This window comes from Amblyomma mixtum, chromosome 3 (genome assembly GCF_055824585.1).
Source record: "Amblyomma mixtum isolate Tamu chromosome 3, ASM5582458v1, whole genome shotgun sequence".
NCBI lineage: Eukaryota > Metazoa > Arthropoda > Arachnida > Ixodida > Ixodidae > Amblyomma > Amblyomma mixtum.
Genome location: NC_143014.1, coordinates 221,965,864 through 221,993,356, shown reverse-complemented (window position 1 = coordinate 221,993,356; position 27,493 = coordinate 221,965,864). Strand labels below are relative to the sequence as shown.

General features: G+C 44.4%; 1 protein-coding gene across 1 annotated transcript; it reads right to left on the bottom strand.

The window, feature by feature from the left end:
• Positions 1-8,941: 8,941 nt before the first annotated feature.
• Positions 8,942-27,116, bottom strand: LOC149353781 (uncharacterized). Its single transcript, XM_089575862.1, has 3 exons — positions 26,921-27,116; positions 18,978-19,040; positions 8,942-9,522 (listed from the first exon to the last, which is right to left on the bottom strand). The coding sequence occupies exons 1-3, from the start codon at positions 27,114-27,116 to the stop codon at positions 8,942-8,944; spliced, it is 840 nt and encodes a 279-aa protein (XP_089431988.1).
• Positions 27,117-27,493: the final 377 nt, after the last annotated feature.

The window sequence follows — 27,493 nt, the reverse complement described above, 5'->3', positions numbered from 1 at the left end:
GCGTCCCTCTATTTATACTCCCCTCAGCGCGGCGATAACGTCACGGAGAGCAGCGAAAAAAGACGCGTGGTGCATCAAGTTCTCCTGGTCACCGGGTATTTCACCCGCTATGGCAACAAACAAGAGCGCGCAAGCAAGAAAGCTTCGGCCTCTCGAACGTTGCCCTCCTCCCTGTCGCTATTGCAGCTCCCGACTGTCGTTCCAAGAAGAGCAATATCCTATCAGTGTCGTTCGTATTTTCTGACGTTGCTTCTCCCCTCATCCGACGTGCGATCCTGAGTCGCGGCTTGTTTGTCCTTTTACTCGGGAAAAGTACCGCTGTCGTACAAGTCTTCAAAAAACCTTTTAAACAGCCTTTTTTTTTCAAGAAAATTGCGTTCTGCTTGCCACCTATCTCAGTGCGGCAACAACTGAAAATTTGCCCTTGACATGGAAAGGTGTTTTACTAGTTTCATTTTCCTGTCGGGTAGTTTACAAGGTATTGCAGCGGCGTCGGGACATATTAAGGCGCAAGCCTTTAATGCCTCATCGTTGTAAGCAGGAGTTGTCGACAGAAATGTGACGCTTTTCAATTGGTCGAAACGGTCGTGAGGTCACAGTGCGCGAATTTCAAACGGGGCCAATTGTACTTTGGCTGTAACCAACCAATTAAAGAGATCGTATAGTGATGCTCCAAGTAAGTGGGAATGAGTTTAGCTAATTGCTTAATCACCCAATTGGCCTAATTAACCTTTCTAATCAGGCCAGATAAATAAATAAAACTGCTAACCACTCCGCCATGCCAACTCGATGGTTTGGAATGAACAAAGGCGCGTCTAGAGAATACGGTGTCTTCGTTCACTCCCATCTTCCTCCCTTTCTTTTACGGCGACGTTCAGGTGTCCACCGAGGTATGCGAGACAGATACATTTCCTTTCCTCAAAAACAAATTTACCGACGAGCAAGGTGTAGAACCTAATGGACGATGGCGTTCTGTGGACTCCCTGGTAACGTTGCCAGACGCTGTCGCGTTTCACACTTAGAGGTGAAGCTTAACATCTTAACAACACATCAGTGACACAAGCAGCAACTCTGCGCTTAAGGCTTTCGCCTCACCGCAGTTTAGGTCAACAAAGTGCACCCCTGAATTTTTTTTTAAAGAGCTCTTACGGTTTTTTTTCATCGGCGGGGTTCAAAGCATCATTTTGCAAGCGCATGTTGCACCGCTCTCTGTTCTCCTTTATTAGAGACGGGATGAAGAAGCGATACCCTGCACCCATGCTACTGTGCTTCGCCTTCGCTTCAATGAGCTCCCTTGTCGTCTTATCTTTATGGCGAAATAAAATGCGTGTGTGCGCGGCTAAAGGTCTGCACACTTTCTTATTATCCTTCTTGCAAGCTTAAAAGATAAAAGATATAAAGATAAAAAAGATAAAAGATAAAGACAAAAGCTTAAAAGATATAAAGATATGACGACAAGGGAGCTCATTGAGGCATATCATATTCGCAAAAGACGGGATGAATGCGTCAGTCAGGCTTCCTTATTGATGGTAGATAAAGAAGTCTCGTTTCTTGACAAAACGTGAGGTTTTTTTAATGCTCTTGGTTTTTTGTTTCGGGCTGTCTCATGTTTTTTTCGGTTAGTCACGGTGTTCTGAAATCGAGTTGTAAGGCTTTTATTATTGACTCATGATGTAGTTCTTAGACTGTTGTACTCTGGGAATGTGTGTGGGCGACGTCAGGTCATGTGATTTTTTTAACTATAAATGTCTGTTTTTTTTCTGAATAAAAACTAGTTATGAGTCACTGCTGGTCCATGCGGTTTCCTTCATCTTTGTCTTCCGTCCCTTCGCGCTGTTTTTTCCACCCATAATGAACTTATACCAGCTCGCCCAACTTTCCGTTCTACTACAATATATATATATATTGGTTTGGTTTATGGGGTTTAACGTCCCAAAGCGACTAAGGCTATGAGAGACGCCGTAGTGGAGGGCTCCGGAAATTTCGACCACCTGGGGTTCTTTAACGTGCACTGACATCGCACAGTACACGGGCCTCTAGAATTTCTCCTCCAAAGAAATTCAACTGCCGCGGCCGGGTTCGAACCCGCGTCTTTCGGGTCAGCAGCCGAGCACCATAGCCACTGAGCCACCGCGGCGGCTATATATATATATATATATATATATATATATATATATATATATATATATATATATATATATATATATATATATATATATATATATATATATATATATATATATTGTAGGATGGGGGTTGTGACTCAGCACAACCCGCAGTCGTGGCCTAGTGGTCTGGGCGTCCGCTTCGGCTGCGGGAGGTGGTTGGTTCGAAACCCACCGCCGGACACCCACCGGTAAAAATGGGTACAAGCCAACCCCGGCCCGGCGCCCGGCTTCTTCAGGGGTGTGCGCTTGGAGGAGGCTCCGCAAACCCCGTTGCGCCCCTTCGGGGGCATCCTAGTTTCGAGCACTCAGCCTGCAAAGGTGGTTCGTGTTTCACTGCAAAGTGAAGAGTTTCGACTCAAAACTCGTACGCTCTAACCAGCGTGTCTCAAGACAAACTACTGTAAGCGATCCTTCGTTCCGAAGAGAAAACTTCAGAGTATCACAGCTGACTAGACATTCCGATTTTTCCGGCTGTCTGACTTGCGAGAAAAAAAAAGGCCACAAATTGGGCCTCTGCCGCACGAGGCGGACTTATGGTTGTTTGACGGCGGAACTTCCTGGGTAACAACTTTCTGGGTCTCTTTCACTTTGTCCACACGACTCTTTGCCCACAGGGACGGAATTTGAAGGCGCAGGCTTCTTTCCCAAGCAATGCAGCCCTAGGAAGCCGAGCACCAGGCCGGGCCAGAGCTTGTACCCATTTTGAGAAAATCGGTGGGTACCCGGCCGGTGGCGGGAGTCGAACCCACCTCCTCCCGAAGCCGAGGCGGGCGCTCTGCCACGAGGCCACGGCTGCGGCTTTTCTCGGAAGTCAGACAGCCGGAAAAACTGGAATGTCTAGTCAGCTGTGATACTCTGAAGTTTTCTCTTCGGAACGAAGGATCGCTTACAGTAGTTTGTCTTGAGACACGCTGGTTAGAGCGTACGAGTTTTGAGTCGGAACTCTTCACTTTGCAGTGAAACACGAACCACCTTTGCAGGCTGAGTGCTCGAAACTAGGATGCCCCCGAAGGGGCGCAACGGGGTTTGCGGAGCCTCCTCCAAGCGCACACCCCTTAAGAAGCCGGGCGCCGGGCCGGGGTTGGCTTGTACCCATTTTTACCGGTGGGTGTCCGGCGGTGGGTTTCGAACCAACCACCTCCCGCAGCCGAAGCGGACGCCCAGACCACTAGGCCACGACTGCGGCCACGAAGAGCTGGCCCCACGGTTCAAAATCGAAATTGAAGACTCCTTGGTGCACGCCAACCCTGGAGGTGATCTGCAGAAGGCTTCAGCCGTTCATCACCATCCTCCCGAAGTCTTCATAGTGGACGTTTCCTTGCGAGTCCTCCTGGCCACCAAGGAGCTACTCCACTTCATCATCAGTCAGCTTTTCCCCCAGTGTAGTGAGCAGGTGCCTCAGCGAGCTTCACACCTAAGGATCGTCGTCGTCTTTCACTACCACAGTTCATCACAGTGAGCGAGCGCGGCTGCTACACTACAATATATATATATATATATATATATATATATATATATATATATATATATATATATATATATATATATATATATATATATATATATATAGCAAACAAGGGAAGGGTAATGAGGGGCTCGTTATAAATATGACAGAAGCCAACAGCCACAGAAACCAAGGGGCACAGGGGATTTTTTTTTTAATTTATTTATTTTGTGGTGTTGATCAATTTAGAATATTACTAAATATGTTATCGCTTAAAGATAATTAATCAGAAAAGCAGAAGAAAAAACAACCACATGCCGCCGGTGGGATCCGAACCCACGACTTCCGAATTACGCGTCCGGTGCTCTACCTCTGTGCTCTACCTCAGGTTTCTGTGGCTTCTGTCATATATATATATATATATATATATATATATATATATATATATATATATATATATATATATATATATATATATATATATATATATATATAGGTTGCGAAACCATGGAGTACTTGACTGCTTACAAGAGTATATAGCGAAGTATACGCTTCGTTAAAGGAAACATTTATTCGACTCGACGTTTCGATCGGAAGACCGATCTTCTTCAGGAGTGATTTTACATTGTTAATGCATCCCCTTTTATAGGGGTGGGTACAGAACAGGTAAGTGGGAAACACAAAGCACATAGCAGAAAAATACACTTAAAAAATTATTAAAGGCAGTGCGACCCACACGACAAAAAAAAACAAAAAAAAACCAGGACAGTGTGAGGAACAGGGAGAAAATACAAGGTCCAGATGCGGCCTCTGCTTTGTTAAGCAAAACAGGCTTGCTTATTGACAGGCGTGTCCAGCTCGGAGGTGCTCGACAGACGAAATTTGCTGCACGGCCACGCACCTGTCAAGCACCTCCGAGCTGGACACGCCTGTCAATAAGCAAGCCTGTGGTACTTAACAAAGGAGAGGCCGCATATGGACGTTGTATTTTCTTCCTGTTCCTCGCACTCTCCTGTTTCTGTTTTTTTTTCGTGTGGGTCGCACTGCCTCTAATAATTTTTTAAGTGTATTTTTCTGCTATGTGCTTTGTGTTTCCCACTTACCTGTTCTGTACCCACCCCTATAAAAGGGGATGCATTAACAATGTAAAATCACTCCTGAAGAAGATCGGTCTTCCGATCGAAACGTCGAGTCGAATAAATATGTTTCCTTTAACGAAGCGTATACTTCGACATATATATATATATATATATATATATATATATATATATATATATATATATATATATATATATATATATATATATATATATATATCGTTACGAGTAAAGGAAGTGCACTTCTCAAGGCCATAGACCTTTATTTATTTCTTCTCGCTTTCATTTGCTACCTTACGATACAATCTGCTTCCGCTTGCTTTGGTTTGTGTAAATAGATGTTCTCCCGCATTTGTTAACTGCTCCTGAAATCTGACGACAATTTGACTACGTTTGCTTTACATATTCCTGCGCTGTTCGCTCTCATCCAGTAGTGTGCCCTGCGTCGTTCACTGCGATTTAATTGAATTGAAAAAAGTTTATTTTCAGACATACAGGGAATGGGCCTAGAGCGAAAAGCTACTAGGGTAGCTTGAGAGATGCCCGAGGTCCGGTAAAGACCAACAGAGCATGTGCTCATTCAAGGTGAACATACTTATAGAGAATGAAATTATGTAGTATAGAAAACAGCAAAAATGGGAGAAATACTTGCGCTGATTAAACAAGCACATTAGAATAAAGACAACAATTAACGGTCAGTGATCGTCAAGCAGTACGCAGGCAACGTGGTTGAACCTATAAATAGTGAGTACACATGACAATGCGCACCTAGGCAAAGAGCAAAAAGACAGCGGCATTCATGGAATATAACTTGAAGTCTGTAATGAGGGCGGTTAAGATGCTTGGGTTGTTTATGCTTTGATAATTTTGTGTGTATGGCAAAACGAAACGAAGGCTCAGGTTTGCGAGGTCCTTTGGCGCAGTCAGGCTCTTTGTAGTAGCTTTTAGCCCATGAACCTCTCCGGGATATATTATTTAGCCTGTAAAAGACAGCAAACTAATTTGTTTATTTATTTATTTACTTATACAGCCATATACTGTTCCTTACCGAAATATTGAAACAAGTTTTTTGAGTCTTTGCAAAGTATTTTTGTTTAAACTACGCATAGACGGCGAGTGAAACCCAAAATAAATAATGAATTCGCCGAGAGGATGGTATATACTTGGATGAAGCCAGTTATCAAGCCTACTGCAAATGAATGAGTTGGTAATCGTAGGTGATCTCTCTTCAATCGTAGGTGATTTTTGTTTTTTGATAGGAAGTGATGGTGCACGCAAATAACTTTTCTTTAAATGAGCGCCTTTTTTGCATTTTGGGGCAAAATTAAATACTCAGCCATATTCTTTTATGCATTAGAAAGGGAATCGGTGAGCAATCATACGTACTTCCGACAGCGTCGAGGCTAATGAATCTCATCACCTCATCAGCCAAAAATAAATTCGCAATGTGTTTTCATATATTGCAGCTGCTGCTGCGTCTCTAACTCATGCATTTGCAGTCATGGATCAAAGTGATCAAGAGTGGCAGTTTGGCCTAGTTGGTTCATTACGAAGAGGCAAAGCTGTGCAAAGAGCACGGACGACTGAAGAAAGGCAAGCACACACTTTGACTACTACTAACTGAAAACGGTTTTGTTTGCGTGCGCAATAAGTACCGTCTAGAAGGAGCTGCCGCTTCTCGGCGGTACTTATTGCGCACGAAAATAAACCCGTTTTCATTTGGTAGTGGTCAAAGTCTATGTGTGCCTTTCTTCAGTCGTGCGTGTTGTTTTCACCGCTATGCCTCTTCCTTTCACGGATACAAAGTTTGAATTATTTTTGGGTTTCCTCGTTAGCCAGTGAGGTCGTATTCGTTCCGGGGATGGAACCCACGTGTCTTCTGGCGCTTGTATACAATTCATTGATTTCCTCTGCCGGGCTGCTGAAAAATATAATTTTTCCAGTGAATCTCTAGCCTGAAAACTTTTTTTCCATGACTCTATCATTTTCAGTAAGATTTACTTTGAAAACTACGCTCTTTATACAAGGCCATCGGTGCAGCGAGCACGAAGGGACAGCACGACTACCTACCTGCCTTGTGGCACCGTGCCGGCGTATGCCGTTGCACTTCTCTTAAATTGTTTCTTAATCCAATGGGGGCTTCTATGCGAGCTGCTCGCTACTGGATATAAAGTAAAAGGCGGCGATGAAATATTCCACTTTCAGCCGCCCGCACGCCGGTTGCGCAGCCATCTGAGAAAAAAGGCATGTGCTGTCATTCGTGTCAGGAGAGTTGCGTGAAAGTGTGGGCGTTACGTGCCTCTCAGGCTGCTTTTGGCAAGCTTGACGCGACACTGCGGGCTAGCGCACTTATCTTCACGAAGGCCACTATGCCGCTTCTGTAAGGTTAGAGCCGTGTTAAACACATCGCTTCTGAAAAAAATTTTGCGCGCGCGCAGAAAAAGAAGTTTCAGTTTTTCTAACCTCCCTTGAGATGAAGAAACACGTACAATTTTTCCCTATCTTCTGCCCTTACCTCCTTCAAGCATGCACCTAAATCACGCGACCACAGGCAGGACTTATCGAGAGCACCCACTTCAACCTCTTTGGCAGACATGGGCAGCACTCCTTGCGGGCAGCTCGCGAACGAGAGAGAGAGAGAGAACAACTTTTATTTAGAAAGCCTGCTGCTCGCGAACGCGAGTTTTTTTTCTACTGCAGCATACTACAAAACGAACTCCGCTACCCAGGTAGACAGCACTCATACATCTGTCGCTGCAAATGATGCTTAAAAATGACTGTGAAATGGACGGTCCTTCACACTTCAGACTCCTATGACGTTAGTAATTAAATCACCACTGAAATAACAAAATGATTCCTCTAGCATTTCTCATCTTCGGTGCGTTGCTAGTCTTGTCTGGTTTTGGAACCCTTTTTATTCTCCACTCAGGTGAGAACCGTATGCCTGGGCATCCCCTCCTTACGCATATAAATATGCTTCATGCTTCGCGCCCATGTGAACGTACTGCTGCGTAGTGGCCGTAACGGCTACCCCACCACAACGCTGCCATCATCTCGGCAGACATTGCGACTGATGTAACATCCTGCATATTGCAAATCATTCTCCCGACGTAACAGCCCAAACCATGTTTATTAAGGGAATAAAGGAAAGTGATGTGAAATGATAGCAAAGCACTGAATTCCAGAAGTAAGCTTTATTGTCTTTGGACTAGCTTGAGAACAGCACCGAAACGGAGACAGCCGTGGCCCGGTGGAACTTCTGAAAAACAAAGAGGGAGAGGCACAGGGAAACACGAGGTTTAGAATTTTACTCGGTCCGTAACCAGGCTGCTCTTAAGCTTAAGAAAACGGGCAGGCAACACAACAATTTAATGACTTTTGAGCAAAAGATGGTAAGTCTGTAATGCGTCGCAATGTCCTGGAGCGGCAGTAGAATCTTCAGTAGAAGCTTTGGTAGTAGAAGTAGATGGCGTAGTAGTGGCTATAGTAGTTGAAGCCGCGTTCCCAAAGCTGTTTACATGCCGCAGCAAGGCGTGAGCGATTTACACTTCTGCTCCCGTTAGCTGCTTATGGCAGAAGGGCTTGGAGAATCTGTTTTCTGGTTAAGTGGCCCGAGCTGAAGTTCAGTACCAGTGATACAGGACACCGAACATAGATATTACCGATGCAGGGTTCATGCTACGGTTTTGCTGGTGCTCGAACATCTAAGGACCTGATGACTTCAATGAGAATGTAGCTGTAACTTTTTTACCGAAATATAGCAGCAAAGATAAAAGTACAAATATACAAGGCAGTAATTATAATGGGTTAGGAAGGCGATTTTCTCACACCATATATTTCTAAGATTGTTGGATTGTCACATATTTCAAAGAAGGCTTCTACGAAGCGACAAAGAAAAAAATATTGGCCAAGGTGCTATTAGGTCCTCGGCATGTATGCTATGAAGACGCATTCCTGTTTACGATGTCACAGGATGACAGTAAATGATTGTACGTGGCGATTTCGTGGACACTTAAAAGCCAGTGTAGCCAAGCCAGCGTTTTACTGTGTATAATTGGATATAACTTGCGCTAGTTTCTTGTTAACTTGCACTGAATTATGTTTTCTCTAATTTCATGATGGCTTACTTCGCTAGTTGTTTACATCTTCTAGCGCTTTTCAAGTACAAGCAACCGAATGGCCTCAATCACCACTATTCATTGCTCTTAATATTGGACGAATGGTGCCTACCTTTACCCCTGCAGTGCGACTGCCGCGGGGCCAACACCAGCAGCCTTTCCGAAGGAGGACTGACCGAATCCGGAGTGATGGCCGGCTTCACCACCCTTATGTCCCGAAGATGCCTGTTGACGGCCAGCCCCGTAGCTCTTGCTATCAGTGGCCGAGAAACCGGAGCTGTGGCTGTATCCCTGGTTGTTCTTGTAGGCGCTGTAGGTCCTGTGCAACGTGCCGCGAGCAAAATCGCTGGATCCCTGGTTGTGCGCTGCAGCGTCCTTCTGGAATCCAGACTTATGTCCACGGGCAAAAGCATCGTATCCCGACTGGAAGTCAATGCCGTAACCGAGGCCGGGTCCAACCAGCGCGGGGTAGCCTACCAGTCCGGGGGCCACTAGGTTGGGGACCACAACGACGTCGTAGCCTCCCAGGAGGACAGCAGGTTCTTCAGGGCCTTCTTTGACTTCCTTGACGTCTTTTATGATCACTTCTTCAGCGAAGGCAGTGCACACCATGAAGCCCATGAGAGCGAGAGTAGCGAAGAACTGAGCAGTGAGAAAGTACAACTCGTAACTGTGTGGTTCAGGGTGAATGAATACTGTTAAATGTGTTAAATGTTGATAACATGACAATGACGCATTTTTTTGAACGTTGAGAGACTGAGGGTACACACACCATGTTTGTTCAGGTCTGCTAGCGTCGCGCCAAACTTTTCTTCATATCTTTACGTGATCACTACACTGGGCGTTGTTATCATGTAAAAAATCGCAACCCTGAGCCTCTCATCACTTTCTTTATCGTACAGATTGCGTGCGCACTACATTCACTAGGGTGATGTAAAAAAAAACGCTAAAATGCGGTTTTGTGGGTGAAAGCTTTCTAGCGAAATTTCTATCATGTTTTCTTCCATGGTATATCTAATGCCAGCCGCAACCAGCCCAGCCAAACGTATTAAGTGGTCCATCACTTATAAGCATGGCTACGAGCTTTCTTTCGAGGTTCGCAAAAAAGCGAGCTCACATGGACTAGGGCGGCTCCAGAGCATAACATATTGATTTTTCCATCCCTTTCATGCTCGTTTGAGTTGATATATTTCGTTTGCCTGAGATTGAACACATCTTTTAGTATATTTAGGTAGCGGAATAGTACTATCAGTCTTTTTTTTTAACAGCCGTACAACCTTATCAAATTCTTCTTTACATAATCAAGCGTGTAAATGTGAGTGAAAGAAAAGAGAATGAAACTGAGCTACCTTAGGGGCACGGTACTTGAAACGTGGATAGATTTTTGAGATGAAAAGCGCAAGTAATGGCAGCACCCGTATGTCGACGCTACAAAGAAATAAGTACGATACGTGTGTCTTCACTAACCTTAAAATGACTGCATTTTCCAACATTCAAACACGCATAAACGCACTTTTCGAACAGGTCACAGCAAAAGATGAATTCTCGAATGCAGCTATTGCAGTTATATATGCCGGCTATATTAGAGAAAATATACAGTACCTCCGGGAAACAAGACGACATAACACAGTGCTTCGTCAAAACACCGAGACAACGAACGTAGATTCCAATATTTACCTTCATGGTTGAAAATGGGGCCTGTTGTCAACGTCCCTGTGGAACACCAACTCCTAGTACCACCGGTGCTGGCTTTTGGTAAGCACTGACTTGCCGCACTGTGCGGACTCCACTATTTATACCATCTACCCAAGAGGCCAGGCTTTCACAAGAAAGAAAAACACAAAAAAGTCACAACGCAGTGACGAATCCTGTCAAACACTACGTGCTACGTTCATGACCAGCACGTTTAGGCCGGCCTACGCAAGATATCCTTGGCCCTCGCAAGGTTACCCTCCACCTGTCTGCTCTGCCTCTATTCCATTTGCGTCAGAAGCGAAACGGTTTTCACTCTTCCCCTTGCTTACTCATCGCTTCACCTGCTCCTCTTTTCCAGCGTCAGTAGTGCCACCCGTTCTCCTGGCGGCATGAAAATGGTAATATGGGACTGCTCCGGCGTAATGTGCTGTTTATCATGTTTCCCGCGATCTCACACTGTTTTGCCTTGCAACGGTGCACACCCTAAAGAGAGGTTTCTCTGTTCTTGCTTTTACACCAACATCTTATCATGCTTTGGCAGTAACACTGACGGGAAAAGTAAGCGGTCCCATAATCAGATGTGAAATATTAAAAAAAAACAATTGAATTGAATGTCTCGCATAAAGAAACATTGGACACACGCAAGGACCAGACTAGTAATTCTGACAGAAAAGAACTGCAAAGGACCTCATGTACTCAAAAACTTCATTGTACGCTTACGATCTTCATACATCTGCTTCAGGGTTCCCCTACGGCGGGACTTGAAAGCCCACAGTGTTGCTCTGGTCTGTTAAAAAACGTAATTGAAAACGTGAAAAAAATCTAAGCCGTTAATCACTTTACACACGCTTAGTCAAACGAAGCCTCGAAGCACAATACATACCTGCATAACGTTTTATTCATTCCACAGACTAGCAGAAAACTGTTACGCACTAGTCACAACTATATTTTCGCTCATGTCTGCATCGATTGTACAAGTTGAAGCCATTTCCAAGGCTACACTAGATATTCGAAACAGGTGTTAGTTCTATTGAACACTTCACAAACAAATGCGAAACATCAACAGGCTGCTCATCTCCGCTGCAAAAATTTCTCTGCACCTAGTTTAATAATTTTGCGTATTTTGCTCTTTGAATTTTCTAGCCTGCCATACGAAAACAGTCGTAGCTTTCATAAAGAACGCTATTTGGGGAGCAGTTTCAGTCACCACTAACCTCTTACGAGTGGTGCTCCAGGAAACGCCGCAAGCAAGTTGAGCACATTTCGTCTTGTGAACGTAAATCACACCAAGCTATACGCAAAAGATACCTGTTAAGAGTGTCTCCGCGGGACAGTGTAATGTCACATATCAGTGCAATTGCTTTTATTTCGTCCCCCGCGGTGGCTCAGTGGTTATGGTGCTCGGCTGCTGACCCGAAATACGCGGGTTTGATCCCGGCCGCGGCGGTCGAATTTCGATGGAGCTGAAATTCTAGGGGCCCGTGTTCTGGCCGATGTCAGTGCACGTTAAACAACCCCAGGTGGACGAAATTTCCGGAGCCCTTCACTACGGCGTCTCTCATAGCCTCAGTTCCCTTGGGACTTTAAACCCCCGTAAACCAACTAAACCAGGCTACTACACCTCGAAAGATTTAATCTGTTTGACTGTTTCATAGTGGCATTGCTTGCGTTCAACAACAACGCTCCGAGGTTGTAGTAATTACCTATCATTTCCTAAACCAAGATGCTGCGTTTTGCACACAGTCTCGTTGCAGTGACAGGAAGCACCCATCCTTTGTGTGGACCAAGTTTTTTAGGCAATGCTTACAATTCTAGGGAATGTAGAATGACTACAGTTTACAGAATTAAAGAACCCCAGGTGGTCGAAATTTCCGGAGCCCTTCACTACGGCATCTCTCATAGCCTGAGTCTCTTTGGGACGTTGCACAACCAATTGCTTTTGTTTCATACTTGACAACAAAATCACGCACTGCATACACCACTCACGCACTTCATGCACTACAAGTACCACTCGCTGCTCCTTCCTTCCTGAGCGGCGGAGAATGAGCGTTCCACTTGTTTACCTTGTTTTAATTCACAAATAACACTGACCGCTGCGCGGTGACTTCTTCCGTCGCGGAGAGCTTTCTTGAGATCTACCTAGCAGCGACCGGTTTAACCAAACTCCAAAAGTGCCATGTCATCCCTTTCAGAATACCTAGGCCGAGTTTGCTGCTTTGAGTATTACCTGAGACCCCACCGGCTAATCTTTATCGCTTATTTACATTTATGACAGGGCGCTATCAAATCAAGTAACCAAGCGTCTCGCCACGATCGATTCGGCTAGCAGCTGAAGTAGCTTTCTCTCTCTCTAAGAACGGTAGCAACATGCACAGTGATAAAGCGTACGTGCTCCACATATTTGATAAGCGAATGTTCTCTGAATCTCTTCACTAACGGCCGAAAACCATCGGCTATGTCGAAGCCGCAGCGCCAGTTCCGGCGGGAAGGTATGCATGCGTGCATGCGTGGGCATGCAGGCATGCCCACGTATGCAGTTAGAGGCAAGACCCGACTGAATTAGGCGCTTCTCAGGAGTTAACTGCAGTTTATGAATACTCAGCCTTCACATCAGCATATAGCAGACCTGAAAAAAAAAAGCAGGAAGAACGCGGGGCCAAAATTCCAGAACCGGCTGCGCAAGGCATCAGCTAAGCTCCCAGCAGGAGAATGTTTTCGTTTCTCTTGTATATTAGGATTTGGTTGCTTTGTAGCAGGTACAGTCGCTAACGCACAGATTCTACACCTCGCAGAATATTAAAAAATCCGCCATTTGTGCAGCCAGGGAAGTAACCATAGAACCGATACAGCATGAGGAGGACATAACTTATTTTACGAGGATGGACTCGAGGCCGCATGGAGTTTAAGGAGCGATACACGAATTAGTGAGAAATAATACGGCCAGAGCGTGGCTACTGTTAATGATGCGTCTACGCTAAGTAAATAATCCAGGAGCGCGAAAAAAAAACGTACTTTAAGGCTGTGAAACATGGTAGTCTGCTCATGATTTTTATGCAGACTACAACACTCGTAATTTCATTGTACTCGGTCACTTCTAATGATTTTCAGAATGGTCTAGCTTTATATTAATCAGATAATACCCAACAATCGTGAAAGAAAGAATTTTTGAACGGTTAAGAGTTTATGAACGTAGTTTTTCACATATAGCAAGATTTCGCTGTAATAATCACTATATTCGCACATCTCCCTTCGACAGGCTTACTGTACTATCGGCAGCAAAAGTCTGCGGGACGCGAGTTTTCGGAAGAACATTTATTACAGCTGTACCTCGCGACCAAATCGCCAGGTATTATTACCAGAGGAAGGAACACGTATGTTTCTTGACATCTTCATACTTTTCAGCGACTGGCTTGGGACAACTGCGGCGGAATAAATTTTTTTCCGCATGCCCACGTCCTGTAAACTTTTGCTGCCGATAGTACATGCAGTGCTGACAGACGAGGGAAGAAGGAGAGACGAGACACATAGGGCGCTGAACTAACAACCTTAATTTCAAAGGAGGGCGATCGGCACGTTTTATACAGCACAAAGAAACCCGTGATTGTAGAGAACATGCGCAAATCAAGGCAAAGAACAATAAAACCAAAGGAAAGAGGGTAAGCACGCAGGCGCATATTGACTCACACAATACAGAAGCAAAAAATCCCAGGAAGGATTCATTTATTCTGGTCGGCCTGGCACCTGGCCGACCAGAATGCTTTTTTGCTTCTGTATTGTATATGAGTCAATATGCGCCTGCGCGTTTACCCTGTTTCCTTTGGTTTTATTTTTCTTTGCCTTGATTTCCGCGTGTTCCGTACAATCACGGTTATTTTTTTGTGCTGTATAAAACATGCGGATCGGCCTCCTTCGAAATTAGTTGTTAGTTCAGCGCCCTGTGTGTCTCGTCTCTCCTTCGTCCCTCGTCTGTCAGCGCGGCATGTTGAGGATGTGGAACCAACTTGCCCAGCAACACACCCTGGACAGGCTTACATTTTTTTCCTATTAACGTTTTTGCTGTTGCCGAAAGCGTTGCCCATTGGTTTTCTACTGCAAACTTCACTGCTGGATGCCAGTGATTCAAAAACTTTAAAAGATTTTGCTGCACATAGGAAAAATGGATCATTAACTTCAATAGTTTTAAAAAAGAATCTCACAATTTTTCAATATTCGAAACTTTTGTCCAAGAACGTTGGACATATTCCTACTGCGCAATCTTTATAGCGGTCAGAACTGCTGTGGTCCGTGAAATAGGGCACCACGTACAGCCCACACTTCTATTCCATGGAGTGCGTCGCGAAAGTGATGGAGGCAGTTATTTTTGGCTTCCAAGCTTAACGCAGCTTTCTTGAGCTTGAAGTGCAAGCCCACCATTTATTGGGTAGCGTGTGAGCGGGAAAACGTAGCCAGCCTTGTGGCGAGATTTACCTAAATATAGGTCTATAGCACTCCGGAGCAGCTGCTTTAAACACAATATGCCAAGGTTATATAAGCACGCAGGGGAACTCGCGAAAGGCTGAAAATCGGTTCGTTGCGTAGTCAGCTTCAGGTATAGGCATTCGAAGCACCGACGTTTCAACCCCTCACTCCGTTGCATGCTAATATGTGCTTTTAATGGGAGCTACTGTGAGGTTCCGCTTCCTGATATTTTGTCGCTGTCTTGTAAGCCTAGGACGCGGGTTGAATCCTGAGGGGCAGTCATATATACTATCATTGGTTTCGCAGTTTGGGTAATTGTACATATATATACTATCATTGGTTTCGCAGTTTGGGTAATCGTACATTTTTGCGGAATACGGCATATTTGCTTAGGAATGAAGAACATAACCGGTCTTCTACTAGTGTATAGACGGAAAAGTCTTAATCGAGTGTAGTCTGTTGTAACGGCGTGTAATTTAATGTAGTTCGTTACAGCTTTGGAGCTTCTAAATACGGAAGGTCATATTCGCTAGACCCCTTTGTTATTTCTTTTCATGCTTATTTTAACCGGATTTGAAGGAGGAACTCGTGACAACAGATAAAATCTGTTAATTATGGTACTGTTATGGGCACTGTATTCTCATGCACCTATAAATCAAAATACAGCAAAATCACTAAAATACCAAGCTTTATCCTGCCATTTTCATATTTGTGCTATCGTTACTTGCAATAAAGTTACTCGCCCTGTAATTCACATTAACTATATACTACCAGTTCATCGTCATGTGGCCAGTAATTAGAACCGGGCCGACGGCCTTTCGTTAGGAACATTACAGCCTTCTCATTTTGCAAAAAAAAAAAACTGAAGAATCGGAGCATTGTTCGGACTACTGCAAGCAATCTTCTACGTGCCGTCAAGATCATCGGGGAAATTGCTACAGCACTACAGCGCCTTTCCGACCTCGTGACAACGTGGACGAGTGAGGCTCTAAGGTGGGTTGTGCTTGTGACAACGCGCCACTCTTCACTGTTATCGCATCGAAGCTACTACACCTAAAAAAAATTGATCTTTTTGACTGTTTGATAGTTGCATTGCTCGTGTATAACAACAATGCTCCGACGTTGTAGTACTTAATCTTCATTTTCTAAACCAAGACGCTTAAATTTAAGCCAATGCTTGCAATTCCAGGGAGTGTAGCCTTACTGCAGCTTACAGGGATCAATTATCTTATTTATCTATATTATAGACAACGCAGCAATAAAAAATAGTTCATTATTTATAGTATGGCGCTTTATATCAAAGTGGGATAACTTCTATTTTTAGCACATATATTTAAGTTAAGGTATCCTAGACCGTCATAAAGTCATGAATTGCGTTCATGAGTGGAATACACCTTCTTGACAGCATTTCTCTGGAACAGTTCTGGACCAAAGTTTCTGTCAACGAGAAAAGTTTATGAACGCAATTTTTTCATATATTGTAAGATTTCACTGTAACAAACAACACTATATTCGCAGGTCTCCGCTGAGCAGGATTGAATTTTTTTTTGCTATTATCGTTCGTGTTATCGTCAAAAACTTTCCCCATTGGTCTTCTATGGTGGTGGTCTTAACTGCTCGATGTGAGCGATCGGAAAGCTTGAAAAGAAAATTGGTGACGGCTTAGCTTGGTTAAGCCTGGTAATTGCGAAGCAATACGTGGGTTCTGCTATTGTACCGCTGTTGCTTCCTCTTTGCATTCTGCCGAAGTGTCTTGCTTGCTTGAGGCGGCATCTCTCAAGCCTCACGAGAGGCCGAACCACAGTCGGTGCCTACCGCCTCGCACTGCGACGGCTCGAGCCGGGCCCCCGTTTTTACACTGATGGTGTGACGTCACTCCGAATGCGGCACCCCTGGTGAGAGGAGCGGGAGTTAGGCCGCCGCTCCGTGCCTACCGCCTCGCATCGCGACGGCGTGAGATGGGGCCCCGTTTTAGGGTGGCTAGACCCTACCTCGTTTTTACACAGATGGTGTTACGTCACTCCGAACGAGGCGCCCCTGGTGAGAGGAGCGGGAGTTAGACCGCCGCTCCTTGCCTACCGCCTCGCATCGCGACGGCGTGAGATGGGGCCCCGTTTTTACACAAATGGTCTGACGTCACACCAGACGTCATGCTAAAGGTCAACCGTGCCTACCACCGCCTCGCGTTTTGACGGGCTGAGGTGGTAGCTAAAGTAGTATTGCTTCGCAATAAAAGATGTCTCTAATCGTATAGAAGAACGGACCATTACCTTCAATATTTGCATAACACTATCTTACAGCACTGCTGTCTGCTGCATTGGAGAAATACCAAAGAATTTGCGTTTGAACGTCGGCAACTTTTTTGTTGCAAATAAAAGTTGCCACGTTACGCTTTTCATGTCATCATTGGATGACGTCAGCAACATTTTTTTGTAAGTCATTCTTGTCTAACATGAGCACACCTTCCCGACGCATTTTACCGTCGTACACACCACATCGCGTTCACTTAGTGTCCGTCTAACACGCCTGAACCAGCGACCCTTCGTGGCACATGCCTTTTTTCAAGTTCTTTGTTACTTAAATGTGTCGTTTTATGGTGTATTAGCTATGTGCTCCTACTTCACTCTTCTGTCGTGGTTCGTTGCGTAGGTGTGTTGATTTTCCACTGTTTTCTTAACGTTCGCAGATAGTTCATGTAATAAATACTACGTTTGAAAGAAAACGCTTCGTGGCGGAAGCGTTGCTTCCCGCCTGGCACACAGAGGGCCTTGGTTCGAAGCGCAATGCCAGCGAATATCTTTTTCGAATGGCCATTCTCGTGCGGACATGCTCTCATGACACGCTCTGATGGCAGTTCATGTACACCCCACTCATGGGACAGGAATGCTTTCGAATTGTTCTTCTAATATTAAAAATGTTTCTCCAAGAATGCTTGACAAGTGAACGTAATTTCATCGTAGTGATCGAAATTCTTCGACAATAAATGGTCGATTTCTTGCATCGTTTCCGTGTCGGGCTGCTTTTCTCACAGAGCGTCTTTTTATATTGTCGAGTTCTTTATCAGGTTAAAAGGCTGCGATACCTCCTGTCACGAGGACCACCCACAAGGCAGCCTGAGAACGCACCCAACGCTACATCATTTATTAGCTAACGCAGTCTGCTGAAAAGTGAGGTGACGAAAGAATAGGTGCTCTCGAGGCTGTGTGTTATGAGTTGGAAGCTTCCGTGATGGAAGTCGCAAAACTCAGTTGCTGCTGCAAGTTACATAGGCTTTAATCGTCGATAATAAATGTCCAGCCTTCTCTCAACTTCGTGACTGAATAAATTTTTCCAGGTTTCAGTGATACGTTGTCGGTAATATTTCTTGTTCTGCATACGCGGCAAAGCTTAGTAAATAGACGCCATAAAGAAAATCATTCCAGCGTCTTAGGTTTGGTTTGGTTTATTGGGGTTTAACGTCCCAAAGCGACTGAGGCTATGAGAGACGCCGTTACAATTCGTATCATGAAGGAGTAGCATTTTTCGGAAATGTATTGTTTTTAGCACTTTACTGTGTTGCACTTCATTTATTTTACTTGAATATCACAATGCGCGCGGTAATGAACACCAAAAAGAAGTTCCGCGCTGGAAATAGCACCTTCAATGAAAAAACAGCATATATAAAATAAAGCCTCTATCACCAGCATTCTCACAAGCAATTTTATATGACAGTTTAGAAAAAGTAGATGCCCAAAAGCAACTTTATTCGCTGAAACAACGAATCCGAGTGATTGGGTTTAGTGCACAATGTCCGCAGAAAGCAGAGCTGGATTCCAGAACGAATGGGCGCTTAAGAGCTACACTCAAAATTTGACCTCCTCTCCGCGCTCCTGACAAAACCATATGAATAATATAATAACCTAGCTCTCAGTGTTTGTTCTACTTGATCAATGACTCAATCACCACTCAAGCGGGACTGTTGTGCCCTTAGGAACTACTTGCCTTCAGCCATGCGCACCAACGCCCCCAACACCAACTCCGGCCGCCTTTTCGAACGAGGACTGCCCGAAGCCGGCCTGCACTAAAAAAAAAAAGGGGGTAAAAAGGGTGAATCTGCACTAGTTATGCTATCTAAAGACGCATGGATTAACGATGCACTCTGTTAACACCCACGGGGAGGCCGTTAGTCTCTTTCAGAAAACTTCCACTCTGTTTTTGCTCTGTTAAAATCAGCTCTCAACGCCTCCTCTCTTTTGAAGACGCTCCTCTTCCGAAAGCGTGGTGGCGGTGTTATTTTGAGGACAATTGTTAAGAGCTACGCTGGCTTCGCCTAGCCAGAATAGGTAGGCGTGAGTCCTCTGTGGACACACGCTCTCCACTGCATTGATCCTTTTCATCCGCGCTGGTGAAACTGATAGCGCCCCCTCGCTTCTACGAGAGATCGGAAGCTCCTTCTTGGAAGAACACGTGCAGCGATCTTCTCCCCATTTCCGCCTAACATGGCCTGCAATAATGGCGGACGAGGAAGCTTGGCGGATGCACAGAACGTTACTGGAAAAAGGTGCATTGGCCGCGATCGGCCACGACAACTCTCACGCATGAAAATATTCCCACCGTACAGTTTAGAATTACGTGCACTGCGTTTCATGCAAACCCTGGTTGTGGCTCGTGTTCCTGAGCAAATGAAACGACACAGCGTTGCACGAAATCTGAACGATGCTCTCTCACGAGACTCATGAGACACGAGCCAAATCGTACCTTGCACCCGTCAAGAATGTTATCGGTAGTGCGTTGCTCGTTGCAGTCACTCGGGTCCAAACTGAAATATCAGTGATGCCAGAAAAATAACAAAAAAGGTTTCGAGTTAACATGCATACAAGTTATAAACCAAAATCTGCCGAATGAGCGAGACTGTTGACCCAGTAATTTTACAATAACTGTAGATATATTGCAATGCAAGGCAAACCCGGAATAAATTTCACTCTCATAATTCTGCTCCATTTCAACGAAAATGAGCCCTACTCGCTGATAAATGCGTCATCTTCACCACTAATACTGACAACGCTGGAAAACAAAAATGCGAGAAACTAGGGAAAGCATAATTCTGCAGCTAAACTGCATTGTGAACGTGGACTGAACATTCCATATATATAACTACTTTTTTGTTTAGAGTACTTTTAATACGACACGAGCCAGGTCTCGGAGCTGCATTTTTGCTGAACTGCTATGAGATCACCAGCATTTGTACAGCTGCTCGGAAACTCCTGAACGCAGCGTAAAAGACATTCCGACGTTTCCTTTCCAACAAGTTTACGGATCCTTTCTCTCGGCACAAGGTAGCGAAGCCCACAATAATCAGTTTTCGAGATAGCTGCATTTCCTGATCACGTTTTGGCGCGTACAAGTGTTGAATCCCATAGAACCTCTTCAATTTCAGCTTATTTTAAATTGATGAACAGGGAGCGAGGTGACCAACCCAATTTAAGTCTATTAGGAACCTCTCTTGCGGCTGAAATTGTGCTGCACGCTTAGAAGAGAAGAGATTAGCTTAAACTCAGGGTACGTAAATTTAAGCTTTTTGGTTGTTTGGCGCAGCTTTAATGCAGTCAAGTGGTATTGATAGGCAGAAATATAGTTGATTGCCTCCAATTTTTTTCCAGAATTGTAGCATTATGAAAGCATCGAATTCAGCGACAACCCGGGTGCCACAGGAAATAGTAATCAAGGCGCTAATATTACGGCAGTGCATTGTGTATTCTGATGGAATGGTTCAGGGGTCAAGAAATAACTTTTTCTTTTAAAGAACTAAACAGTACATTCCACTCGATAGGCTCAACCAGAAGACCCAAGCTCGTAAATAAATGAAACTAAAACGTATAAACAGACCGGTTTTTCGTCATCATCCTAAGTTGCTTCGGATGACTGAGACTTTTATCTTGAGCTAAATAACATTGAGCTAAAGGACACATTGTGTCGCACTGATGAACCAATTTTTAACAAAAACATAAATTCAGCGGTGGTAGTTTCCGATATTGAATGAAATGAAAATGCGTGTAATAGACGGAATCGCTCGAATCACACGTCGGTTGAAGCGTCTCAATGGGTGCCTGGGCTGGCATATCGCAGTGCCTAATTTTGGCTCAGTTGACCGATATTTGAAAATATTTCGGGAAGTTCGCGCACACTCGAGCGACGAGAGGTGAGAACTGCTCCATCAGCAGAGGTGACTGCCGTTTGAAACCCTCTTCTGCGCCATCTTCTTCAAAAGTTCAAATGCCTTGAATCCCCTTTGCTCGCCTGAAACTTCTGATCACTCGGTGCGGGTTTATTAAATCGCTATTTCTATAGCTGTATCTATTTTTCTTGAATTAAACTACCTTTGAACAGAGGTGGGTTTTTGCTCTCTTCGGATTCGCCTGACCGAACCAAAAAAGAAAGTTGAAACTTCATATCAGTACTGTATCCGACGTGGAATCAGTAATGCTTTAGCATTTACATCGCTTTCTTAGCCAGTTCTATGAATGATTTAGAAGTACAAGAAGTGCAGTTTAATGATACTTATTTCACGGTGCCTTCGACATGCGGCAGTAAATGAGAGCTATCGAGGACTTCCCAACGATGCTCGCAACATAAAGCTGCAGCTACTCTGAAAACTATTCTGTTGCCTACACCACAGTTTTACGAAAGCATCTCCGTAATTCATAATGCATAATAGCTGGCTGCCCTAAAAGCTTCAAATGCATCGTGCAAGGACGAGGAGCACAAGTCTTGCCAGGACAAGTCTCGCCGCGCTTTTGCCTCTGAGAAAGAAAGCGCTGTGAGCATGCCGAAAGCGCGGCAAAATATGTGCTACATGGGCAGAGAGCATGGAAGACAGGCGCACGCGAAAAGAATGCAGGCAACCCGCACACTGTAAGTACCGAAGGCCGTCGCCTCATGGTACCATGGTCGCCCTGCACGCGGGCGGCTTTACCTTGGAACACTGCTGAGAATGCAGACATTACCCCAGTCAGCGGAGAAAAGGGAAGAGGGAAGCACGTCCCCCGGCCGAACGAAACCAAGGCGCGAAGCAATGGTTCGTAGTTATTTCCTTCTCTCAGAAAGAAACGCATTCCGTCTTTCGTTAGGTCCCGTGCCTGCCTATTTGGACTGGCTACTTGGTCCCCAAGAGTCGAAGACAAAGCCGCTGTTTACCACGTTTTTTTGCAGGATGCCGTGCGTGCGAGTCGCGGCGCTCGTTCCTCTTTTTGTGTTCTACGGGCCCCTGTGCGTTTCCTGTTCGGTTGTGTTCAGAGATTAATTAACTGTGCACGCTTCATCGATGTGTGACGCTGCAGTGAGCGCCATCTTCGCGAAAGAGTCGACGCCTGAAAGAAACGGCGCACACCAGATCTTTGCGGCGGAACTCATCGTACGGATTATTTGAGCCGAATTCAAATGTACACGTAAGTGACGTTTTCGTTTGTTCATACCAGCTGTTTCCTGCCATCAAATTATGGTGTATTCAGCAAGATGCAAGACCACAAAGAGAGGTGACATAGACTGTACACTTTTACACGCAAGACAGGATGAGCGCTGTTTTAGCTTTGCTAAAACTAAGGCGACAGTGCCTGTCGTGTCTTGCATGTCTACTTTATTCCGTGTTCCATAGAGCTTGGGTAATTTGTCAACGGAAAAGAAATTCTGTTATGAATACTGCCAATCTCGTAAGCACTAGTAACAGTATAGTTCTTTCTTCTTTCTGCAGTTGCTGTTAGAAAATATGTTAATTATGTTAACAACTTAGTGACAATTTGCTGGCACTCAGCCATTGTGCAATAGAAGTTTGTCTCGGCTTACTGTGCCAGCAGGTGTCTGGCATGAACTAGTGCACTGCGACAATTACGCCTCTTATAAATATGTGGCAAGTGCTGCAGTGGAAAAAATTTGGATTAAAAAGTTGCAGTTTCTCATTTTCAAAATATTCTGTTGTTTTTTGAGCATGTGTGCTGCCATTATGTGGTTTAATAAACAAGTTATCACTAACCGTTACACTAATGCTATCAATTATGCCTGTATTGCAGTGCACCTGGCAGAAGGTGGGATGTAAAGATGCGCAAGCACTGTCACTCGTGGCACCTAAGTTAACCCTGACTTCTTCAAAACCGCACGGGGTCGAGACTATGTGGTATGTATGTTATTAGTAAAGTAAAAGCTTTTAGTGCAAAATAACTAAGAATGAACGGGGAAAGAACACTGATACAAAGGAGCGCTACTCTCAACTAAATTTATTGCCAGAGGAAACAGACATTTTATACACTGGTTCCAGTTCAGAATCTTCTCACATTCCGAAGTCTGCGTACATGCGCACAGGCCAAGTGACGCTGTTGATCACACATCTTGTTAGATAATCCTATCTAAAAACTTGTACTCGTTAGAGTACAACTTCACCGAGGGGCTGCTGACACACACAGATCCCTTCTTTCTGATGTGGAACGCCTCTGTCAACACCCGAGAAGCCTCATCATTGTCACTTCCGATAACCCGTGTATGTTTTAATAATGGCACGCATGTCCCTACCCGATCACAGGATCTACAATGAACAGCCAAGTTTGTTCCGGTCCCCTGCTCAAGGCATCTTTCGTGTTCCCGCAAGCGCTTATTCAAACAACGTCGAGACTGGCCAATATACACTCTTCCACAACTGAAGGGTATCTCATAGACGATTCGGACACTGCAACCAACATGCCGGAATTGGTGCTTCTTTAGGCATCCCTTATTTCTCTCCTCACCAGTCACTCTAGGGCATAGGCTTTCAGCCTGCAGGGCGCTGAAAAAACAACTGGAATGTCGTATTTGTTGGCCACTTTTTTTAAGTTGTAGGCCACGCGGTGAGAGTATGGTATCACTTGAGGCCTTTTCATTCTTGCCCTTTCGTTCCCTTCCTTATCTGCTGCATCCACCGCTGGTTTCCTCTTAGATTTTTGCAACATCGTATCAGCCACAGCAGTTAAAAGGGTTAAAGGAAAGCCCTTTATGTATGTTATGTAATTGTGTTATTGTCGCAAGTTCATCATTGCTTGATGTCCATCAATGAACGTAGTGTGCTATGTTGTGCAGCTACAGCCATTCTATTGCACAGATTTTGGAGCTCTTCAGTTTTTGAGGACTTAGTTGTGAAATAATTTTTGAATAATGGTTTTAATATTTCTGACCTCTCTTTACTGCATGAAGTTTCAATGCAGTTTTTTTTATAAAAGTAGGCTGGACTTCAGCAAAGATTTCATATTTAATTAGTTTGAGGGGTGCTGCCTAAAATTCGTGTTGTTGGAAGGGTAAGAAAAAAATCATGCACCGTTATGGTAATGCTTGGCAGGCTGGCATACTATCAAGCTAATATGACTAGCATGCATACAAATCTTGTAGTGATTTGCAGCTGTGTGAGGTAGTTAGTCTTCTTTGCACTGTTTACACTTCCCTTTTCAGTAGGAACGCAAAGTTCACTGACTCGAATAATTTCCAGTAACTCGCATGAACCCATAGTAGTTTTATTTTCACATTGGAGTGAGCATAAAATTTAATTAAGCTCACGTGGCCTGCACGTGACAGCAGATATGGAAGGCAACCGTTTTAATAGCCATTATTGCATGCTGTAAGTCAGCGTTTACAATTTCATTAAGCTAAGCATCTGAAAAGATGTTTAAAAAAGGTTGCATTGTACTGTGCCAGCAAAATTTAATTCATGAGAATTACTGCTGCTGCATATGCTGCAAGCATTGGATAAAGCAGCACTATCTATATAAAAGGTCGAAGTTTGTAATTTGCTCAAACAAATATAGTGCTTTAGAAGGAGACAGTTTTATGCTGCTTGTGTAGTTAATGCAGTCTTTCAGTGAAGGCCGGTCCTTAATCAAAGCTTTTTGCGCAGGTATAATGTAGAGGTGTAGTATGAAACAGGCTATGAACGTGAAAAAAGGTACCTTTATTATAATGTGGTCCATATTATTTTGTGTGTGTGACGTTACCTCATTACTACATGAGTGTAAAAAAATTTTTACATTTGTAAGTTGGCCTTGCTGTTATTTCGCGTTTAGCGTAAAGCTTTTTCTTGTTTCTAGAAGCGGTACACTAAAATTTATAATGCATAGCCTTTGTGGCATGTCCAGGTCTTTCTCCAGAAATTTAAACTGTATGAAAAGGCTGTGACAATGGAATGTACCCAGAAATGCCATCACAAGCACAAGCTTTATGCTGTTTACTCATAGGAAATGAATACAAAGGTAATATATGCAGGGAAAGCACAACACACTGAAAAATTACAGCTGGAGGTATCACTCACTGACGCTCTGATAATCATGTACAATACCCTTTTAGGAAGAAAATTCGCACTATGGGCTACAAAATATATAGTGGCATCAGAGAGCAGAGCCATATTGTTAGAAGGGGCTGTATGAAACCTTAATAACTCTAAATATGAAGAACTAAATGCATGAGAATGGAGGGAAGTGTTTGTGAAATTGTGTGTCATTTTCTCACGTTTTAGTAGCTTCCATTTCGTGCATGTGTTTTTCTTTCTCTTGACACGGCCATCCCACTAGTCTGGCATCCGGGATGCCTACAGCTTGGCCTTGCAGCTGAGAACATTACTCTAGATTTTCTGATTCCTTAGTGTTTTTGCTATAGTTGGCCACAGCATTAAATTTTTCCCGAGAACCCAGTGTCCCTGTGATTATGTCAGCATATGTGAGTGATTAAGCAGCTGTTATTTAGGACAGGTTTTGTTTTTCTTGCATATATTTTCTGATATTGATTCTCAATAATAAACAAAAGCCTGAACTTGTGGCATTGTAGTCATGCCTCTCCCTGTATCCCTGCCTTTTGTGCAGTTTACATTTTTAGACCTGAATTAATTAAGCCCATGGCCATGTCGTACTGAGCTTTGTGGTTGCAAAATTTATTACATGTTTTTTTCTGTGCAGGTCAAATACAGGATACATACTGCCCCACCTGTATGAGGAAGACTGCCAGGGTCATTGCTGTATTATTTTGTAGCATGCGGCAAAACAAATTTGATGGTATGTTTCTTCAGTTGTTTGATGAATCGTTTGTGCACTTTACAGTAGTACCTGCACGCGAAAATCAGATGACACAGACCATTTACATGAGAGATTTATCGCAACATTTCGATACTGCCTGCACTTCAAGAAAGACTACGGCTTATACCATATGGGTCAACTTTAGTCCTGCGTTCAGTGGGCATGTTTACGCTACAGAACGGCAATAACACTGTTGTGTTGACGGTATATATGTACCACAGAACAGTGTACAGACAGTCTTTGCAATAGGACATTACCTTGTTCCAGTACGATAAATTTATCCATCATGTGATGGTATAAGCTTGCACTGCAGGGGTGCAAACATTGCCTCGTTTATGACTGTATAAGTTTAGCATTCCACAAAGTTACTTTGCACTTCTAGAGGTAGCATAAATTTACCCATTAAATTGCGAACTTGCAACTTTCATGCCAAGAAACGTTTATGCTGTCCTCAGACAAACACTTACCCATCTTAGAAAGGTGCAATGTTATACCTAACTGGCCCAAAGTTACTCTTCTTACGGCAGTACAAGTTTAGGCTTTTAGAAGCATAAATTACGCTATGTCCAAGAACCTAAATACTTAGTCTCCAAGAAACAGCGTAACCTTATCTCCAAAAAGGTGACAGCTCAGCAACAAAGACTTGCCCCCGCAAAAAGACTAAGATCACACCTATTATTTTAGATTGTGGTGTCCGAACGCGCCGTTGTTTAAACCGTATAAGCCCTGATTGTGGCCTTCGCCGAAGCTCTTGCTATCGCTAGAAGAGAATCCGGAGCTGTGGCTGTAAGCGCCGTGGTGACTGTAGGCATAAAAGTTGTGGTTTGAAGCTACACCAGCGAACGCTCCCGATCCCTGGTCGTACCCAGACGCACAACCCTTGTACCTTGTCGAGGTGGCTTCAGCAGAAGAGCCAGATCCTGAGTGGAAACCGCCACCAATGCCACTTCCAAGACCGGCTCCAGCGAGTCCTCGGGTGCCGACCACTCCAGGGCCCACAACTTCACTGCCGATGCAGGCGGGGCTTGCAAGCCCAGCACTGGTAAGACCAGCACCACCGCGACCAGCTCCAGCGATACCATCGCCCCAGAACCGGCACCAGCTGTACCAGCTCCCCGGAGAGCAGTTGCCCCAAGAGGAACTCCACCGAGGCCACCTTCAGGCAGACTGGCGCCGATTAGACCGGCGCCCACGCTTGCGCCCAGAACACCGACGCCTCCGAGTCCTACGCCACGGCTTTGTTGTTGTTGTTCTTTACAGCATCTTCGGCAAAAAAGTTACTGGCCACAAGGGCGGTGACTACAGCGGCAGCGAAGATTTGCACCTGGAGTAGCAATAAAAAGACATTTGTTATCTTAGCTAATATCATGGTTGATATGCACCGAAATTTTGTTCACCCAAAAATTCACGTAGCCAGGCATCAGTTAGAGAAGAAGAGCACTTTTTCTTGGATGGACGA